The 17,118-nt window shown below is 40.0% G+C and overlaps 1 protein-coding gene across 1 annotated transcript in view; it reads left to right on the top strand.

Annotated features, from left to right (window-relative positions):
• LOC128502597 (connector enhancer of kinase suppressor of ras 2-like) overlaps positions 1-17,118 on the top strand; it is a 162,232-nt gene that overhangs the window by 104,389 nt on the left and 40,725 nt on the right. The window contains exons 6-8 of the mRNA XM_053472436.1: positions 2,454-2,573; positions 7,792-7,851; positions 12,089-12,157. Of these exons, the coding sequence (XP_053328411.1) occupies positions 2,454-2,573; positions 7,792-7,851; positions 12,089-12,157 (249 nt within the window). The remainder of the gene's footprint in view (positions 1-2,453; positions 2,574-7,791; positions 7,852-12,088; positions 12,158-17,118) is intronic.

Here is a 17,118-nt window from a genome sequence, read left to right as displayed (position 1 = left end):
TTTATATTGGCCGCGATTAATAATTATTACCCACCAAGGCCATCTATTAGTGAAATATTGTTTTATGATTTATTCCACACTGGGCGAAATATTTGCATAATTGGATGAAATGAATGGGGTTTTTTTTGTTTTTCTTTGCATTAATAACCAGCCATGTCTTATCAAACATGTGATTTATACTTATCCTCTAGTCTTCTATATTTTTCCTACGATCACACGGCGTACCTCAACAGAGCTAACCCACAAGCTCATGAGGGCTGCTCTTTACTATCACACATGGCCATAATATATGCATTCAAGGAGAAAAATATTCCACAACCAGCATCCTGATATTCATAGGTGGTATCTACGGCCCTTTGTACCACTCTAACGAATGACGCCAACGTTCTATTCAGGGGCAAGAGCTGAGAACACCCGTTCTTTTCCAGCTAATCGTTGAGGCTTCATGTGAAGGACGCTTAATTATTTCTCTAAAAATACCTTTGGGTTGAAGGGGATGGCAGCTTAGAGAAACGCTGGTCATAGAGAAACATTTTGTCATATATGACAACTCACTTTAACTTAAATATTGTTATCTTTTTCCAAAACTTAAAATATCACAGTGAGAAATTTAGCTGTACTGAAAGGAGGACATGTCCAACAAGTTCAACGTGACCTTTGATGACCACCTACCTTTAGCTCTTCAATGTATTCCATCGTATCTTCTCAGTCAATCATCCAGTAGATACATTTTGGAGAAAACCAAGTGTTTGCTTGATAATGATGTTCATTTTATAAACCTGTAATATGAGATGTCTTTGAATTGCCAAAAAAAAGATTTTCATATATTACAAGCTTGAGAACCCCTCTTGAGAACCTTTTGAGTTCATTTTACTGGATCCATCTCCTTCCTTCATGTGGTTAGTTTGGCATTGTGTCGATCCCCCGTTCAGTTCTGGTGGCACTATATGTTTTAGCACTATATATATATATATTCCTTCATTATAACTTGATTAGATATGCCTCATTTAAACGTTGTGGAAAGAAATTGTTGGGTGCGGTAATTTGAAAGTAAATTGCAGGCTGAACGCTGCGTTTTGAAGTGTTACTGAAAAGCACATTCGCACATTATAAACGTTCAGCTGAGGTCCTTCTTTGTCGAGGTTCGGCTCCGTGGTTTATTTTTCACGGGACGCGCTTCCCAGGGAAGAGATCAAGGAAGGTTAGGCTCTTTGTTCCGACACTAAAAGTGTTCAGTGAAAGGGGAACTCCCACCATTTTTTTTTAGTAACATCAGATTAATAAAAATATTGGGCTGTTTTCTGTTTTAAAACACAGTTTTTACAGAATATAATGTTTTCAGGCAGCAGCATATTAGCCATTTGAATTGAGTTCTCGCTCTGTTATCTGACCCCCAATCTACTAGACCAACACCCCACTCTTTATCATACTGCTTGTGGGAAAAGTAGCTCAGTCTTAATCACCCAGCCAGACACCCTGTCTAATAAAAGGCTATGAAGATAAGGACTTCATTAGCATTGCCATAAAGCATCAGCTCAGAGTGTTTGTGCCGGTAATGTCACCCAAAATATCACACGAACGACAGGCTCCAGTTTAGGTAGTCTAAAGAATTCATGGTATTCTTCAGAAAGTTGCGCATGTAAGAGTCCAGGGTATATTATCAGCGCTCTAATTTATCTGAGCTTGCAGCTCCAGGGCTCCATTAATTTTAATGCACCCCCCCACGCACGGTGTAGCTTTCTTTTAGCAATGGCACAAAATCTCTCTCCCTCTCCCTCTTTCCGTATTCACATATAACGTACAGATATATCTCACCTTTATTACGGTTCCAAACATTCTAATTCCATCACGCTTGTTACTGTTGCTGTGACCGGCAGGTGCCCATGTCCTATTTTACTCAACACCCAACAACTTTCTGTCCGTTGATCCTGGTCCATATTCACTAAACGTTGGTATTAGGATAACTGTTGAAAACTATAGATTTAACCCATGAAATTCTGATGTTTTAGCCAGTGACGGATCCTGGCCTTGACCAGATCACCTTCTTGGGTCCCCCATGGTCCCACCAATCAATGGGCGAGTTAGAAGTGAGATCTATGACCGGCACATCGCCTTTTAATACAGTGATGATGCCGCTATGGAGGGGGGGGCGGCCGGGGGTAAACGCTACCTGGGTTGTAGCCTCGGTATGTGGTTATGACCCGAATTAGGGCAAATACCAGGGTATTTTGTAAAAGTGGACCAGATTTTGCAGACCGAGAATGTTTTTTTAGTGATGCATGTAGAAGATTCCGGCTCTGAAGTCAGACATCTATTCTTAGACATTTAAACAATAATTCATGAATAATTGAAAATGCCATGAATGTTTAATACAGAGCTGCTTCGCTGACTTTAGTTACTTGTTCTTTATGAGCCAATATTTTTTTTTTTTCTGTGTGTGTTTTTTCTCCTAGTGTAAAACCTTATCCGGGATCTGCGATCACATCATCTCCCTCTCATCCGACTCCCTGGTATCTCAGTCGGCACATCTGGAAGTTGTCCACCTCACCAACATCATGCCAAGCGAAGGACTGGTAATCTCTCGCCCCCTTCTCCTACAAAACATAATAAAAAAAACTAAATAAATATATTAATGGAAAATGGAAAAAATGTTTTTGGATTTTGTTGAATAATATATTAGATATCTTGGAATGTTCTTAAAATAAAGGGGGTGATAAATATTAATATGTTTATGTATAGAATGTCAAGATAAGATAAAAATGTATCGTAAATTGGAATTCTCAGGTTGTACTCTACACAAGTCTTATGGTGAATAGGCAGAAGTCTAACGCCTTCTATTATTAATTATTAATAACCAATAGAACTTTTTAAATTGGACATTTTCTTACTGGTATTTCTGGGGCTGATAATGGTATTTTATTACTGTAGTCGAAATACCTGATTTTACATTATATTATATTTAAGTCCGTTTTGAAATTCTTGGCGGCTTTCCAGTGGGTCCCCTGTCTGTAATGTATGATGTATTTGAGGTTATGTATTTTTTCTCTTATTTTCTCATTTTGCCCGGACTAGATGTGATGTCATGTGTGGGACCCACCACCGTATATGAGCATCGTTACGAGATTTTTCATGTTTCTTCCGCATTGGATGTGCAGAGTTGTGATGTCATAACCTGCTTCGTCCGTGGAATGCCTCGCCTCTGATGCACCTTTAAAGATATTGACTAAACTTGGGAAAAAATACAACTTTAAGCCAAACTGGGGAGGGGATTCCAAGTTTTGGATGTTCAGGCTATAAGTGAGAATCAAGACAGTCTACTAGTCTACTAATTGTGACGGTAACCATAGAGTTATATTTCGGAGAGCAGCTGTTTGGATTATTGTAGGCATTGTGGATGGTGAGATGGACCTATTTTAGAACGTGGAGGACTGGATTCAGAATCACTTTGAGATACGCAGCATTACTTCTGAATCCTGCTTCCTTTCTTCCACTTATGGGCAGCTTCAAATCCCGTACACTACTGTTCAAAAGTTTGGGGTCACTTAACTGTTTTTATGGAAAACAAGAAGAATTCTTGCTGTAAATTAATCGCAAAAAGGTTTTCTAAAGATCAATTAGCCTTTTAAACTTAAACTTGGATCAACAAACACAACGTGCTATTGGAGCACAGGAGTGATGGGAGTGGTAAAGGGCCATTGGGACACAGGAGTGATGGGAGTGATAAAGGGCCATTGGAACACAGGAGTGATGGGAGTGATAAAGGGCCATTGGAGCACAGGAGTGATGGGAGTAATAAAGGGCCATTGGCACACAGGAGTGATGGGAGTGATAAAGGGCCATTGGCACACAGGAGTGATGGGAGTGATAAAGGGCCATTGGAACACAAAAGTGATGGGAGTGACAAAGGGCCATTGGAACACAGGAGTGATGGGAGTGATAAAGGGCCATTGGAGCACAGGAGTGATGGGAGTGATAAAGGACCTCTGTACGCCTATGAAGATATTCCATTAAAATCAGTCGTTTCCAGCTAAATGACCCCAAACTTTTAAAGGGTAGTGTATATATTAAGTTAGGGAACTAATAATAGTGCAGGTGTTATAGGTATGAGTTCCTGTCGATATGAAATATTCAGTCAATTTAAGTGCCGTTTCTTCAAAAACAGATGTTTTCAAATGCTTTGCGTGAAAACTCATATTGAGAGGCCAGTATCAGTGTCAGAGACCATGTGTCTATTGTCGCTTTCTAAAACGTGTCCTTTAAGCCGGCACACATCCCGTCCAAGCCACCAGAATCCTCTGAAATGTCACCAAATAATTAATAGTAACTCTTGTCCAAAACAAAGGCTCTATGTGGATCTTTTCTTTCGAGCTCATTTGCAGAGACTAGAAGGAACATCTGTCATGAGCTGATTCTCATTCACCAGCGATCCATCCAAATTCCCGGGGAATACTGTGGAGCCGCTTGCGTTCCTTCGGCAGAAGTTTGCAAGAAAGTTACAGCTTCAACTTAATAGCTTCACTATACATTATTAGGCTTTAGTGAATACACCTACATCATTTATATTCCATTTCATTTTAAGAAGCGAAAGATGTGCCATTATTAAATGTAACAATTATTTTGCCATGGATAATCTATATTTCATGCTAAAGCCAGATTAAGAATATGTTGCTATACTGGCATGCAATAAAATATATGGGCCATGGCATTGCTGTCAGAGAATTGATGACTTCACCCATTAATAGAAGGGACCACCTTGTAAAATGTTACAAACATAACGACCAGATAGAACATCACTAGAACATTGCTGGTTTGCCACCGCTATGGATATCAATAGTGAAATCATTATATTTTCGTGTTCTAAGAAGTCAGCAGATATTTATTATGGGCCACTTATACGAGGAGAACCTCATAGGGAGTCAGCGGATTGAGGCAACTTTCTTTTACGTGGTAGGCGATAGTTCAATGACTTTTAAAATTGTTTATTGGGCACTGAAGAAATGCAATTTAACGGATACATTGATTTTGCTTTTGGAATTTTATAGCCACGGTATGAATATCCATGGTACAGAAAGTAAACTAGTTTATTCATCCACTTCTAAGGACCCTATTTATCGTTTGGAAGAACTCCTTGCGGTCGGTCAGGTTGGTTGCCCAAGTGCTGTTGCTCTCCTAAAGTAACCGGGATCTTGGACTCTTTTCACACCAACATTAATGAATTGTTTGTGGTCGTTTAAGTTGGTACCACAATCCTCCATAGTTTTGTGTTTCAGACCGCTGCCAAGGATTGCTATGCTCAATATGTTTTCCATGTGTTCATAGAATAGGCCATATCTTCCAATGATGTCTCCTTGTATAGGGATACTTCTTCTTTTAGACCCGAAAGCTCTCCGTCCCTCTTTCCTCCATAGTCAGTCTTAGTGCCAGGCAAGTCAGGCAGCGGTCTGGGGGAGCGCGCCAGGAGGGCACCAGCACTCACCACGGAAAATATACCCTCTTACCCTGTAGAAGTTGGACTGGTACCTAAAAGGGGTGCAACAGGGACCTCTACAATAGAGATCTATGCCAACACTTGTGGGGCAACGATGGGGATTGTTGGTTGGGTCACTATTTGGTCAAGGGCCATCTCTGCTTGGAATGTTTGGTTGGATATATATTATGTTACAGTAAATGATCTTACTCCATCAGGGGAGATCTAGACAGATACAGAATAGACTTTTTAATATTTAAGACAGAGAAGATATCTTCCATTCTACGTCCCATTTGCATGGAAATCGATTTTGGGGAATAGTACATAGATCTACTGACCTAATCTCATAAACCAAACTGATTTACAAGTCTTACAAATAATCCTCAAAGTCAGAAAGCGAATTACTGTAACCTTTCAGTTCATCAGGCGACATTCTGAACACAGCGACGATAATATATTTTTTCCTTTATTAAATAGCTTTCAAGAATCGGCTATTCTTGGTAAATATATTATAAGATTATTTTTTTTAGATCTAATATAATTTTCCAAGTGATATTTTTAGCAGATAGCACGTACGGCTTGTGTTGGTTAAAGACGAATGCCTGCTGAGGATTGGTAACTTAATCTTTGTATTACAGCCAAGGACCTCATATAATCACGTTACAGTATCTGTAGGTAGATACTTTGGCCAAACACCACGGAAAGCTATTAAGAACGCAGAATTTTCAAGAGTATTTCTTGATGAAATGATGTGGGTTGAGATAAAATGTTCAAAAGCCCCTCGAAATCCCATAATGTTGTTCCAATACGTCCCTTACGCCCGAGTCAAGCCAAGGCACGGAATAAATACTTTAAGATTGTGACCGTTTGATTGCGGACACTCAAGGTTTATAGATTTTAATCAAGCGCCGCGGTGACTTCTCTGATAACCATTTCTTGCTATTCTGAGCAATCCACTCATGGTCCTCCTTATCACGCAGAAGGAAATAGAAAAAGTGCCAGTAGGGAAAGTGATTTTCTAGTGCTCGGCTCTGTCCCATGTTCAACGCCCGGTATACAATTTTAACCCATGAAAGGTTCTGTACGGATTAAAATATGCACTAAATATTTGTTGTTTACCATCAAGACAGCCATCTTAACTTCTTCTTGTCATGAATATTCTTCTCCGTTGAGTTCTTCCTCCCTATTAAGTTATCCTTATCCCTTTCCTTTTGGTGGAAGATGACTAATTCTGACAGGAGGGTTAAGTAGAGTAAAGAAAGACCATACGTTCCAACACTAATTCAAGACCAAGAAGTAAAAGTTTTCTTACTTAAAAATATGCTAAAAGATGTGAATGTTCCATCTTCTTTACGGGTAGCAGGTGGCACGTGGTGGAAGCTAAAGGTCCACTTTTACCCAGTCCAAAACCAACGTGCTTCTATCAAAAAAAATGTGATGTAACTCAACTACTACACCCTCATTTGAGTAAATTCTTGACAAAATAATTGGGAAACCAATATGACAATTATCACTTTGACAATGGTAGCGAAAGTGGGTGTAGCCATATTGGTCCAGGAGAAGATGGAGTCTTTAGTTGAACTTGATACTTTTTGTTTGGCCAGCATAGAAAAACGAAGTAGTCGCATGAGGTTTCAGGACCTCAGACTCGGCAAGTGGACTGGATACTCCACAACTCAGAACTCAGAACAATGTTCTTTATAACAATAATCACATGGTCTTTTGAGGTGAAGTTGTTGTCCACATGGATAGAGTCCATTGTATGTCATTTTCAGAGCAACAAACGTAGGGGACACTGTATAGACAAACATAAATGAGAGATAGATGATGTTGGCTTAGCTGGTGCAATACTGGTCCCATTGAGTCTCTAATCTCATGGTCTGGATAGTGCTCCAGGGACGCCAAGTTCTCCAGAATAGAATCTATTTCCATGTAATATTGTTGAAGAGTGAAATTTGAAAAAAAAATCACGTAAAAAGTGATAAAATGTTTTGGAACAGATCGGCCAAGCCAAAAACATAGGACGCACAATCCCACACGAGAAAAGAAATATGATTTCCAGAGACCGGTAATTCTTCTATACTGTACATATACTGTAATCATATTGATTTTAATTTGCGCCAATCATGCTGTACCTTCATAAACCACCAATTTTCGTTCTAACACCAGTGAAAAAAGTTAGGGGGAAAATGTGATGTGTTTTTGGAGATCCTCGTACGCCCAACCGAGCGTTTCTAATCAGTTAAACTTTCCTCCTGATGAGTAACGTACTTTACTGTTCTTTAGCCGTCTAGATCAGCGTGTCCTTTTCTTTTCCCTCGTAGGGAATGTACATCAAATCAACATACGATGGACTACACGTCATCACAGGGACTACAGAAAACGTAAGTGGCTGTCCTTGATAAAACTGTTCCTATAAAATAGATAGAGTTTGACAAGATGTTCCTCTCCTGATCCGGAACGGGTTTAGTAGGGTTTATCGGTACGCCAGCTCCAGGCACGTCAATAGAGCCACATCTGAGCCACAGCTTGCCTCTTTGGTGAGGTTTTAGTATCTGTAACTCAGTCTCCATTAGAACTCTCGTGAAGGGTAATTATTTCTTAGCGTTCTCATGTGAGCGTTGTGCTAACGGTTGATTGCTTTAAGAATTGATCAACATCCAAGACACGGATCGATGGTTTGTGGCTATCGATGGCTGAGCGTTTACCGGATCATGCGCAGACTGCATTGCGCGCGGGATCTGCATCTCTAACACATTCCTCAAGCCTCAAGCTATTTGTCTTTCATTAAAATGTTCCCATCATAAGAAAACAGTTTTGACAGAGGAGTTGATTACGCAGACATCATTATAGCTATTATCATGCAATCCACGGCATTTTATGGACTCATTCGTGTCAACATTCGCCGCAGAAGACTGATTCTTTAAGCCCAGATACTTCTTCTACGCTGTGATAGGATTAGCACACTTTGTATCGCCGTGAGTATTACGCTGCGGAAGTATAACTTGAACTATAAATTGGTGAACATTCCGCCAAGGCAGACGGCGCCATTGTTTTTTTCTTATTGTTACGTTCTGAGGTTTAACAAGTCACAGGGGTTTCTTCGAGTCGAGGGGACATAAAACACTTCAGCCACCAACTTTTCAGCGGACGAGCTTGTCCTTCAATGAATGATATGCAGGAAGAGACCCACTGAGCCCCCTCTAGTCTGCCTGTTTTTCCTGCTGTAAAGACTCAAACCTTAATCAGTCGTTGGTCTCGTCGCTTTGCGCATGTGTAAGTTCTCTCACTGTATTAACCTCTACCACTTCTACCGGGAGGCTGTTCCACTTAGCCTGCCACTCCTAATACGCCTCATTGAAGTAATGAGCTGATTGCTGTTGATTAGTTCAGGCAGCTTTCGTAGGGCCGAGTGGCGGAGAAGGGTGAGACGTTTATGTGTTTTCAGTACAGTAATGAAATAACCATTGATACCGCATTAAAACACTTTCTAATAGCATATATTATTAAATAAAGACTTGGTGCTCATCGCTTCCCATTTTAAGAACCGTCCCTTTGAAGATCGTCTTAATTACATCCTCGGTTCACACCGGGACATAGCTGTGAAAAGCTGTACGCATTATTATTATTATTATATGTACACATAGTCATACACGTCATCTTGTTATCCTTCCGTATTAATAACAGAGCCTTTCAGATCCGACGTGTAATAATATGATATATAATATGCCTTATTTATTAATAACAGAGCCTTTCAGATCCGGCGTGTGATAATATGATATATAATATGCCTTATTTATTAATAACAGAGCCTTTCAGATCCGACGTGTAATAATATGATATATAATATGCAGCGGTGAGAGCAAAGCAAGCAGATACTCCAAACCACTTTGTTCCATAATATCTATTGATCCTTCGTACAGGATGATTGCACTAATGCACTTTATTTTTATCGTAGTTCAGTTAGGGTTGTGTTATGTTAAATGCAGTGCTCTGGGTCGGACAGAGGGTGGAGAAGAAATGTACACCAAGACCTCGGAGATTGGCCCCCCATCGCCCTGCACCATCCTTCCCTTTTTTTTTTTTTTATTTTAATTTATTTTGCATATTGTCTTTTTCATGCAAGACACGTCCAGCACGCTCGACAACATTTTCTGGTCAAAAGATCATATTTATTTTTTTTTTTTTTTTTCCATCATTCTTCATTTGTATCACTTATAAAGGTGGGCATATTTTCTTTAAAAGCTTTAAACCATTGTTTTATGTGGTTTTGCTATCTTTCCGGCTCTTGGATCATGTTGTTCCTAATGGGCGACTTTGAAAATTCTAAACTGACTAAAATAAATAAAAAATAATAATAAATAATTATATAATAAATAATATATAATAAATAATTATGTTTACCAGGGACACTTTTGAAAGGGTGTGCTTAAAAGGTGTAGCTAAGGGGGTGAAGCTTCGCTATTACATTTAAGTGCTTTTATTGACTACAACATCTAAGGAGTTTTGTTAAGTTAAAAAGCCTGAAGTGTCATGCTTTAACCATGGTGAAGTTAACGATGGTGCCAGTGACACTGTAGGGCCACTAGGTCCATAGTCTTCTTCTGGGGCTAGACTCCCCAAATTGATCTGTAGCACCTAACCTCTCTCGGCTACAACGAGGAGGGTCCAATCTTCTTGGTTCTTCTTAGAAGTCTTCAAGTTCAACCCAATCTGGAAGATATGAATGTGAGATGAAAACTCTTGCCTTCTGGTGGTACCATGTTGTCTCCTTTGAATGCCGATACAAAGATGCAGACACTTTGATACATTTATGAAAGTTCTAGCTATTATTGTATTATTATTTCACACAAAAACGAAAAAATTGAGCACTTTCAAAAATCAATGTTCATGTTTCCAGCATTTTTAGCTCAAACGTTCCCACCATCCCTTTGGGATAACCGAGCATTATGGGGGTTTTAGATTAATTCCACGCACAGTTACTGTTGTCCAGGCCTGTTCTATAGTCTATAGATAGTCTACCTCTCCAAGTTAGTGATTTTCTGGATTTATGTTTGAAACGTTAACCCTAACACATAACAATGAAATGTAGAGAATCTGATCAGTTGCGTCCTTGACATTAACAAGCTGTGCCAGGGCTATCGTCTTAAGTGCCTGCTTTATTAAGTTCTGTTTCATCTACATCTCCGTTCATGGAATGAAGCAATGTCTTAACTATAAAAGTGAGCCCAATACAATATAAGGCTTCCAGCGCGTTGTGTAGAGAAGAAGAAAAACAATATTCATATTTTTTTTTACTATCCATCAAAAAGATTTACTGTTTCCATGGTAACCCCTTTTTTGTTCTTAGAGTTTCTGTTATCGCTACTTTAATTCTTTGAGCACGTGGCTGACATGTTTGCCGTTCTCACCGTTACTTCGAGGGGCTATTTTACAGGAACTTCGCTATTCATTTTGAAGGCCCAACCTTGGTGAGCTTCCACTGCAAGAAGAGCTTGGCTGGCCCTGTATAGTGTATAGTTAAATCAGGGATATATCTCCGGGTGGAATCCTAGTAGTTATATATACAACCTTTCGAACAGAGAGCTCTCTATGGGAACTCCATACGCGTTTCACTTTGAATCCATGCACTTTGCGTGATCGGGAGACGTGTAGGAGCTCCCATGGCTGGTTAATTAGAACACCTATAACTTTTTTGACAGTGAAATCTTAATCGCATTGTAGCTCGGAGGCTAAAGCCTTAGAGCTTACACAATAACGCTGACTTTCACAAGCCAGACTAATTTATATGAACTTCTGCAGGAAAATCTCACATTCTCTTTTGTACATTTCAGAATGTCAAGAGTCTTTGGGGGGGGGGGTTGGAACTAAGATGAGCTTAAAGTGCAAGCGATACAAAAAGTCCCCGTCATGGTCATAGAATTTTGTAAGGTAGCCAAACGTGAGACAAGCTAAGATGGATGTGGTCTAGAGCCTGGTTTATGGAACCAAGATGAGCCATTGATCATCCCCACAGCAAAAAAATTATCTTAAAAGAGAAGAAATATTAGAACAAGAGGTCATAATCTAAAACTTGAGGGTCAGAGACTTAGATGTAACGTAGGGAGGTTGTACTTTACTGATAGGGTGGTAGATAAGTGGTAGATAAGAACAGTCTCCCAACCTAAGTAGAAGTTCATACAGTGAGGGAATTTAAACACGCATGGGATCGGCATATGACTCCTGAATCTAAGACGAGACCAACAACATCTTTAAGGCTTGAGCAGGATAAAGGGGGCAGACTGGATGGCCCGAATCGGTCTGATCTGCTGGCAAATTCTATATTTCTAAGTAATGTCTTTGTGATTGTCCAGAGCTGTGTATATATATATATATATATATGTATACTTAATTGAACTGCATAATGAAATAACCCTCAACATGTTTGTACTTCACAAGCATCCCGCAACTGTATTTGTCCCTAAAATATAATTATGTTATGTGATGTTATGCTGTAACCAAAAGCCAGGACATGAAGCCCAATTGTTGGGACTGTTGGAAGCTGTAGTATAACTTTCTGTTCATTGCCTAACCCGACATCGTAAATCTGTTGTTTTATGTTTTCCATCTCTTTCTCTGCAGTCCCCCGCAGACCAGTGCAAAAAAATCCATGCTGGCGATGAGGTCATCCAAGTCAACCATCAGACTGTTGTGAGTACTCAGTGGGTTTCATCTTGCAGTTCCGCCATTTTGTATATTGCCAATTGTTAGAATTACTAGATCAGGGCCAGAGGAGTGCTGGAGACTTTATTTTTTTTTTTGGCCAGCCAAATTTTATATTTCCCCCCAAAAAAAAGAGTGGACAATAGCAGGACTGGGGCAGCTGCCCCGGGCGCTATAAGGTGAGGGTCATGCATGACTCAATCGATGTTAGTGTCCCTGCTTCTCTTTGTGGTACATTTCTGGAATGTGATGTCAGCATGGGGTGCAACCTCTGACCTTGCCCAAGATCCTTAATTATGGCTCTGACCATCCTGCTCCTGCCATAGCAGGATCACAGTAAGGATCCAGTCACAAAGGAAATGCTGAAAAAAGCCCCGGTGGCTATATGTGGAACTACAATCAAAGCCCCAAAAACATAACAATAGAGGCCAAGGGGGAAATTGCCTCGCTGCTCCTCTTTGCCAACCTTCTCTTGATCGGAGTTGGCCAACAATTACCAGCCCAGCTCTGGCCAGGACCAGTCCTCCCCTGCCTTTGCTTCGCTGTGTTTAGCTTGTATCACACTCGGTTATAGCGACACTGTGTGTGTGGCCATCGTTGGGCTTCACACTCCAGCTTTATGAATAAATGAGAATAATAATCCGATCGCCTGTAGTTTTATAACACATCCGAGCTGGAAGAGAATTGCAGCAGGAACTCCACGCATTTTCTAAAACCAAACGCAATGACCACAAAGTAATTTCATCTCCTGCGCTAATAGAATAATAGAATAATCCAGTTTATTGATATTTTATTTCTGATTTTGGCCGGTTACATTTTCCGGTGTATTACTCAACACAAAGTATACAGTATAAACCCCCAGTGCTGCATACAGTAATACCCCCCAGCACTGTATACAGTAATAACCCCCAGCACTGTATACAGTAATAACCCCACAGCACTATATACAGTAATATACCCCCTGTGCTGTATACAGTAATATAACCCCCCAGCACTGTATACAGTAATAACCCCCAGCGCTGTATACAGTAATAATAACCCCTAGCACTGTATACAGTAATAACCCCCAGTGATGTATACAGTAATAATAACCCCCAGCACTGTATACAGTAATAATAACCTCCCGGAACTGTATGCAGTAATAATAACCCCCAGCAATGTATACAGTAATATACCCCATGTGCTGTATACACTAATTATCCCCAGCGCTGTATACAGTAATAACCCCCAGTGCTGTATACCGTAATAACCCAAAGCGATGTATACAGTAATATAACTCCCATCGCTGTATACAGTAATAACCCCCAGCGCTATATACAGTAATAACCCCCAGCGCTGTATACAGTAATAATAACCCCCAGCGCTGTATACAGTAATATAACCCCCCAGCGCTGTATACAGTAATAACCCCCAGCGCTATATACAGTAATATAACTCCCACCGCTGTATACAGTAATATAACCCCCCCCAGCGCTGTATACAGTAATAACCCCCAGCGCTATATATAGTAATAACCCCCCCCACCGCTGTATACAGTAATATCCCCCAGCAATGTATACAGTAATATCCCCCAGCAATGTATACAGTTATAACCCCCAGCGATGTATACAGTAATATACAGTAATAACCCCCAGCGCTATATATAGTAATAACCCCCCCACCGCTGTATACAGTAATATCCCCCAGCAATGTATACAGTAATAACCCCCAGCGCTGTATACAGTAATAACCCCCAGCGATGTATACAGTAATAACCCCCAGCGCTGTATACAGTAATATCCCCCAGCAATGTATACAGTAATAACCCCCAGCGATGTATACAGTAAAGTAGGTCAGCATTGATAAAAACCTGGTTTAATCTAATTTAGTCCCAATAAACTTTCATTATCTGCAGACCTGGTGGCCGCCATTGTTGTCAGTCATGTGATATTTTGGGTGACTTTCACCACACTGAGCTGATTCTTTATGGCAATGCTAGTGAAGTCCTTTCCTCCATAGACTTGTGTTAGTCCAGCTGGGTGATTAAGACTGAGACATTCTATTCTTTTCCACTGACAGTATGATAAAGAGTCAGGGTGTTTGTCTAGTAGATTGGGGTTCAGATAACAGAGCTAGAAATGGTTTTCTCATACAAACGGTTTACAAGTAGCTGCCTGAAAACATATTATTATGGAAAAAGTAAACATCGCAATATTTTTGAAAATGATTTTTTAATCTGGTGCTGGAAATAAAATATTCCCCTTTAAAGGTTTCAGGGATATAAAATGATATCACACTGATGCTCTTGGGTTATTCAGGATTCCTCTATCAATTACATAAAGGGAAGGGTTTCTTTTAAATAATTTAAGCAGAGATAGTGCTCTAAAATGGAAGGCAGTCTACCGTTAAATATTTTAACAGCAACAGAGCGGGATTCTAAGTGAAAGTGGATAATAAAGTTGCCCTCAGCTAGACTCCCTCTATGAAGATGAATATAGCATTTTATTCAAGAATTTGGTATCGTCAAATAAAGAAATGTTGTCGGAAACAAAGATGAGAAAGAAAGCCGTATGTGTCTATAGGTGCCTAAATGTACAATAATATAGGAAGAACATTGGGAAACACCATATCGATTATAGGTTATATTATATGATCCAAAAATAAAATGTTAGATGGGCCCAATGTCTTCAACGTAGACCAAGGAAGGGTGGACCTGAGGTAAAAACAATCCAATTTCCCACCACCATTTATTGGTAGGAATTCGTAGCTATTCCAAGGTCTCGTCTGCTACATTTATACAGATTTAGAACTAAAGTCTCTTTTTTAAAAACAATAAATCACAAATACGGAGCCATAATGTGCGCCGGGTCTGGAGCCTACATTCTAGATAGACCATTGGGGGGAAAGAGATCTTCCAATACCTTTAATGCCCAAAGCATCGGCCTAAATCCATCACAGATGGTTAATGTGTAAAACACAAGCTTTTGTCGATGGGAAGCGTTGGGCTCTAAAAGCCCATTTGGAAAATTTCCAAAAATGTCTAGTTACGGGTTTATTGTCAGAGCAGAGACCTTATGGCGTCCAAATGAACATGCCTCTAACATCAGAATATGGTGTATTTCCTCGTAACTTGGATCTCATTGCACATAACGAGCTTAATTACTGACACAACACTCACATTTTTGTATTATTTCCAGTTCTGGAGCGTCATGAAAAAAATTTCACTCGAAGGATCGACTGCGAGGCTATATTCTGCAGAAGAACGTTGGCACGCTAACTAAAGTTGGCCTAAAAATAAAAAGCCAACCTATTTAAACAATCATATCTCTTTAAAATGTTAATTTCCGCGCATATTGTACGGTAGAAATAGGTGGATCAGACACAACCGGATTCCAAAGAATTGGCAAATTTGTATAAAATGCAGGTTTTATTGACTCCTCAGAAGCCTAGGCTGACGTGTTTTCCCTTCATGAAAACTCCTGAAAAGTCCCTTAATTCATAAAGTACATTTTATTTTACAGTTAGTTGGTTTTTTACCATAACAAATAAAAAAAAAAATCCCTGGAACCAATCTATTCTATTGATTAATATCAATATCTAAAATCAGTGATAGAGACTCTGAGGGGTTAAAAATCTTCATAATAGGGCAACAAGTATGTTTGATGCTTTTCAGACTGTCGTTTAACACTTTAGGATCGCCTGGACAAGAGGGGGACCAGACGCGATACCTCTGCTCCTCATAATGGCTTCCTCTGCTTCCGGAAGGCCTCTAACCTTGTTCCAGAAGATTCCTAGCTACTACCCTGGTGTTACTCCCTAGTTGCCCATCATGCCTGAAATAATCCCTAGAGTCCTGGCACCGTAGATACTCTATTGGCCACGTGTAGAAGGGCAAGCAAAACAAAAACGGGTGATAACCAATCATTTCGAATCATAATGTACATCGTACATTTTAAAGTTCTTTAAATAAAATATCTGGAGCTTAACGGGGTTTTTTTGTAGAAGAAGGAATATATGTGTCTTAAAACCAACTTTCCATCAAAACCACGGGGAAGGTATCTTAACTTCCTTTTCTCCGTATCTACTGCATATGATTACTCCAACAATTCTCTCTCTAAAGTTGTAAATGTTCTGATGGTTGGTGATTGGCTCAGGCAGCCTTTGTAAATTGATAAGATCTCCATGGAGAGTTCCAATTACAAACCTTGTGTCCTTCCCTGGGTGTGATCCCCTAGGTGGGGATATATAAAACATTTTAATTATGTGGACCTTGGGAAAGCTACTTTGGGCCAAAGCGTGGAATTCAGATTGCTGCATATTCGAAACCCTATTTTTTTTACTGTACTTTGTTAAACTTTTGCTCATCCTCGTGGCACTCAAAGAGTTATGGGCAGAAGTGCCACATGTGGTTTGCTAATGACTTGTCTGCCAACTTGAATTTTAGTCAAGCGGACATCCGAGTTGCATTGTCATTGAGTGACTTTCAGGCCGGCTTATTTTTATCAGCTTACTGGCAGCACTAAGTTACCACGAAATGTTATCCTTCCCTGTCCTTAAAAAGAAAGGCAAAAAAAAGGAAATGTTATCATGTACAGCTTACCATAGAACATCTAGATGTTGCTATGCAAGAATTTATATTTTTAATTTATCACTTAAGGGCCTTTATTAAAGGCATCGTGGCAGTAGGGGATTATCCATTAGATACTAGGGACGTGCCTAGGGGCGACTAAGCCATGATGGCACTGGTTCACTACCACCGGATGAATGACAGGAGCTGCACCCGGTAGGCTAATGTAGCCAAAGGTGGTTGCTCAGTGGGGTCATGTTACAAGACCCCCATATTGCCTCAGCTCCAACCTCTTAGGAAAAGAAGAGGCGTCATGAGGTAGATATTTTGTGCTTGTTTGAGTGTAAGCATGCATGAAGGTGAGTATGCATGAAAGTGTGTGCATGCATGTAAAAGTGTGCCT

This window comes from Spea bombifrons, chromosome 8, assembly GCF_027358695.1.
Source record: "Spea bombifrons isolate aSpeBom1 chromosome 8, aSpeBom1.2.pri, whole genome shotgun sequence".
Lineage (NCBI taxonomy): Eukaryota > Metazoa > Chordata > Amphibia > Anura > Pelobatidae > Spea > Spea bombifrons.
This window is presented reverse-complemented; position numbering and strand designations above follow the sequence as displayed.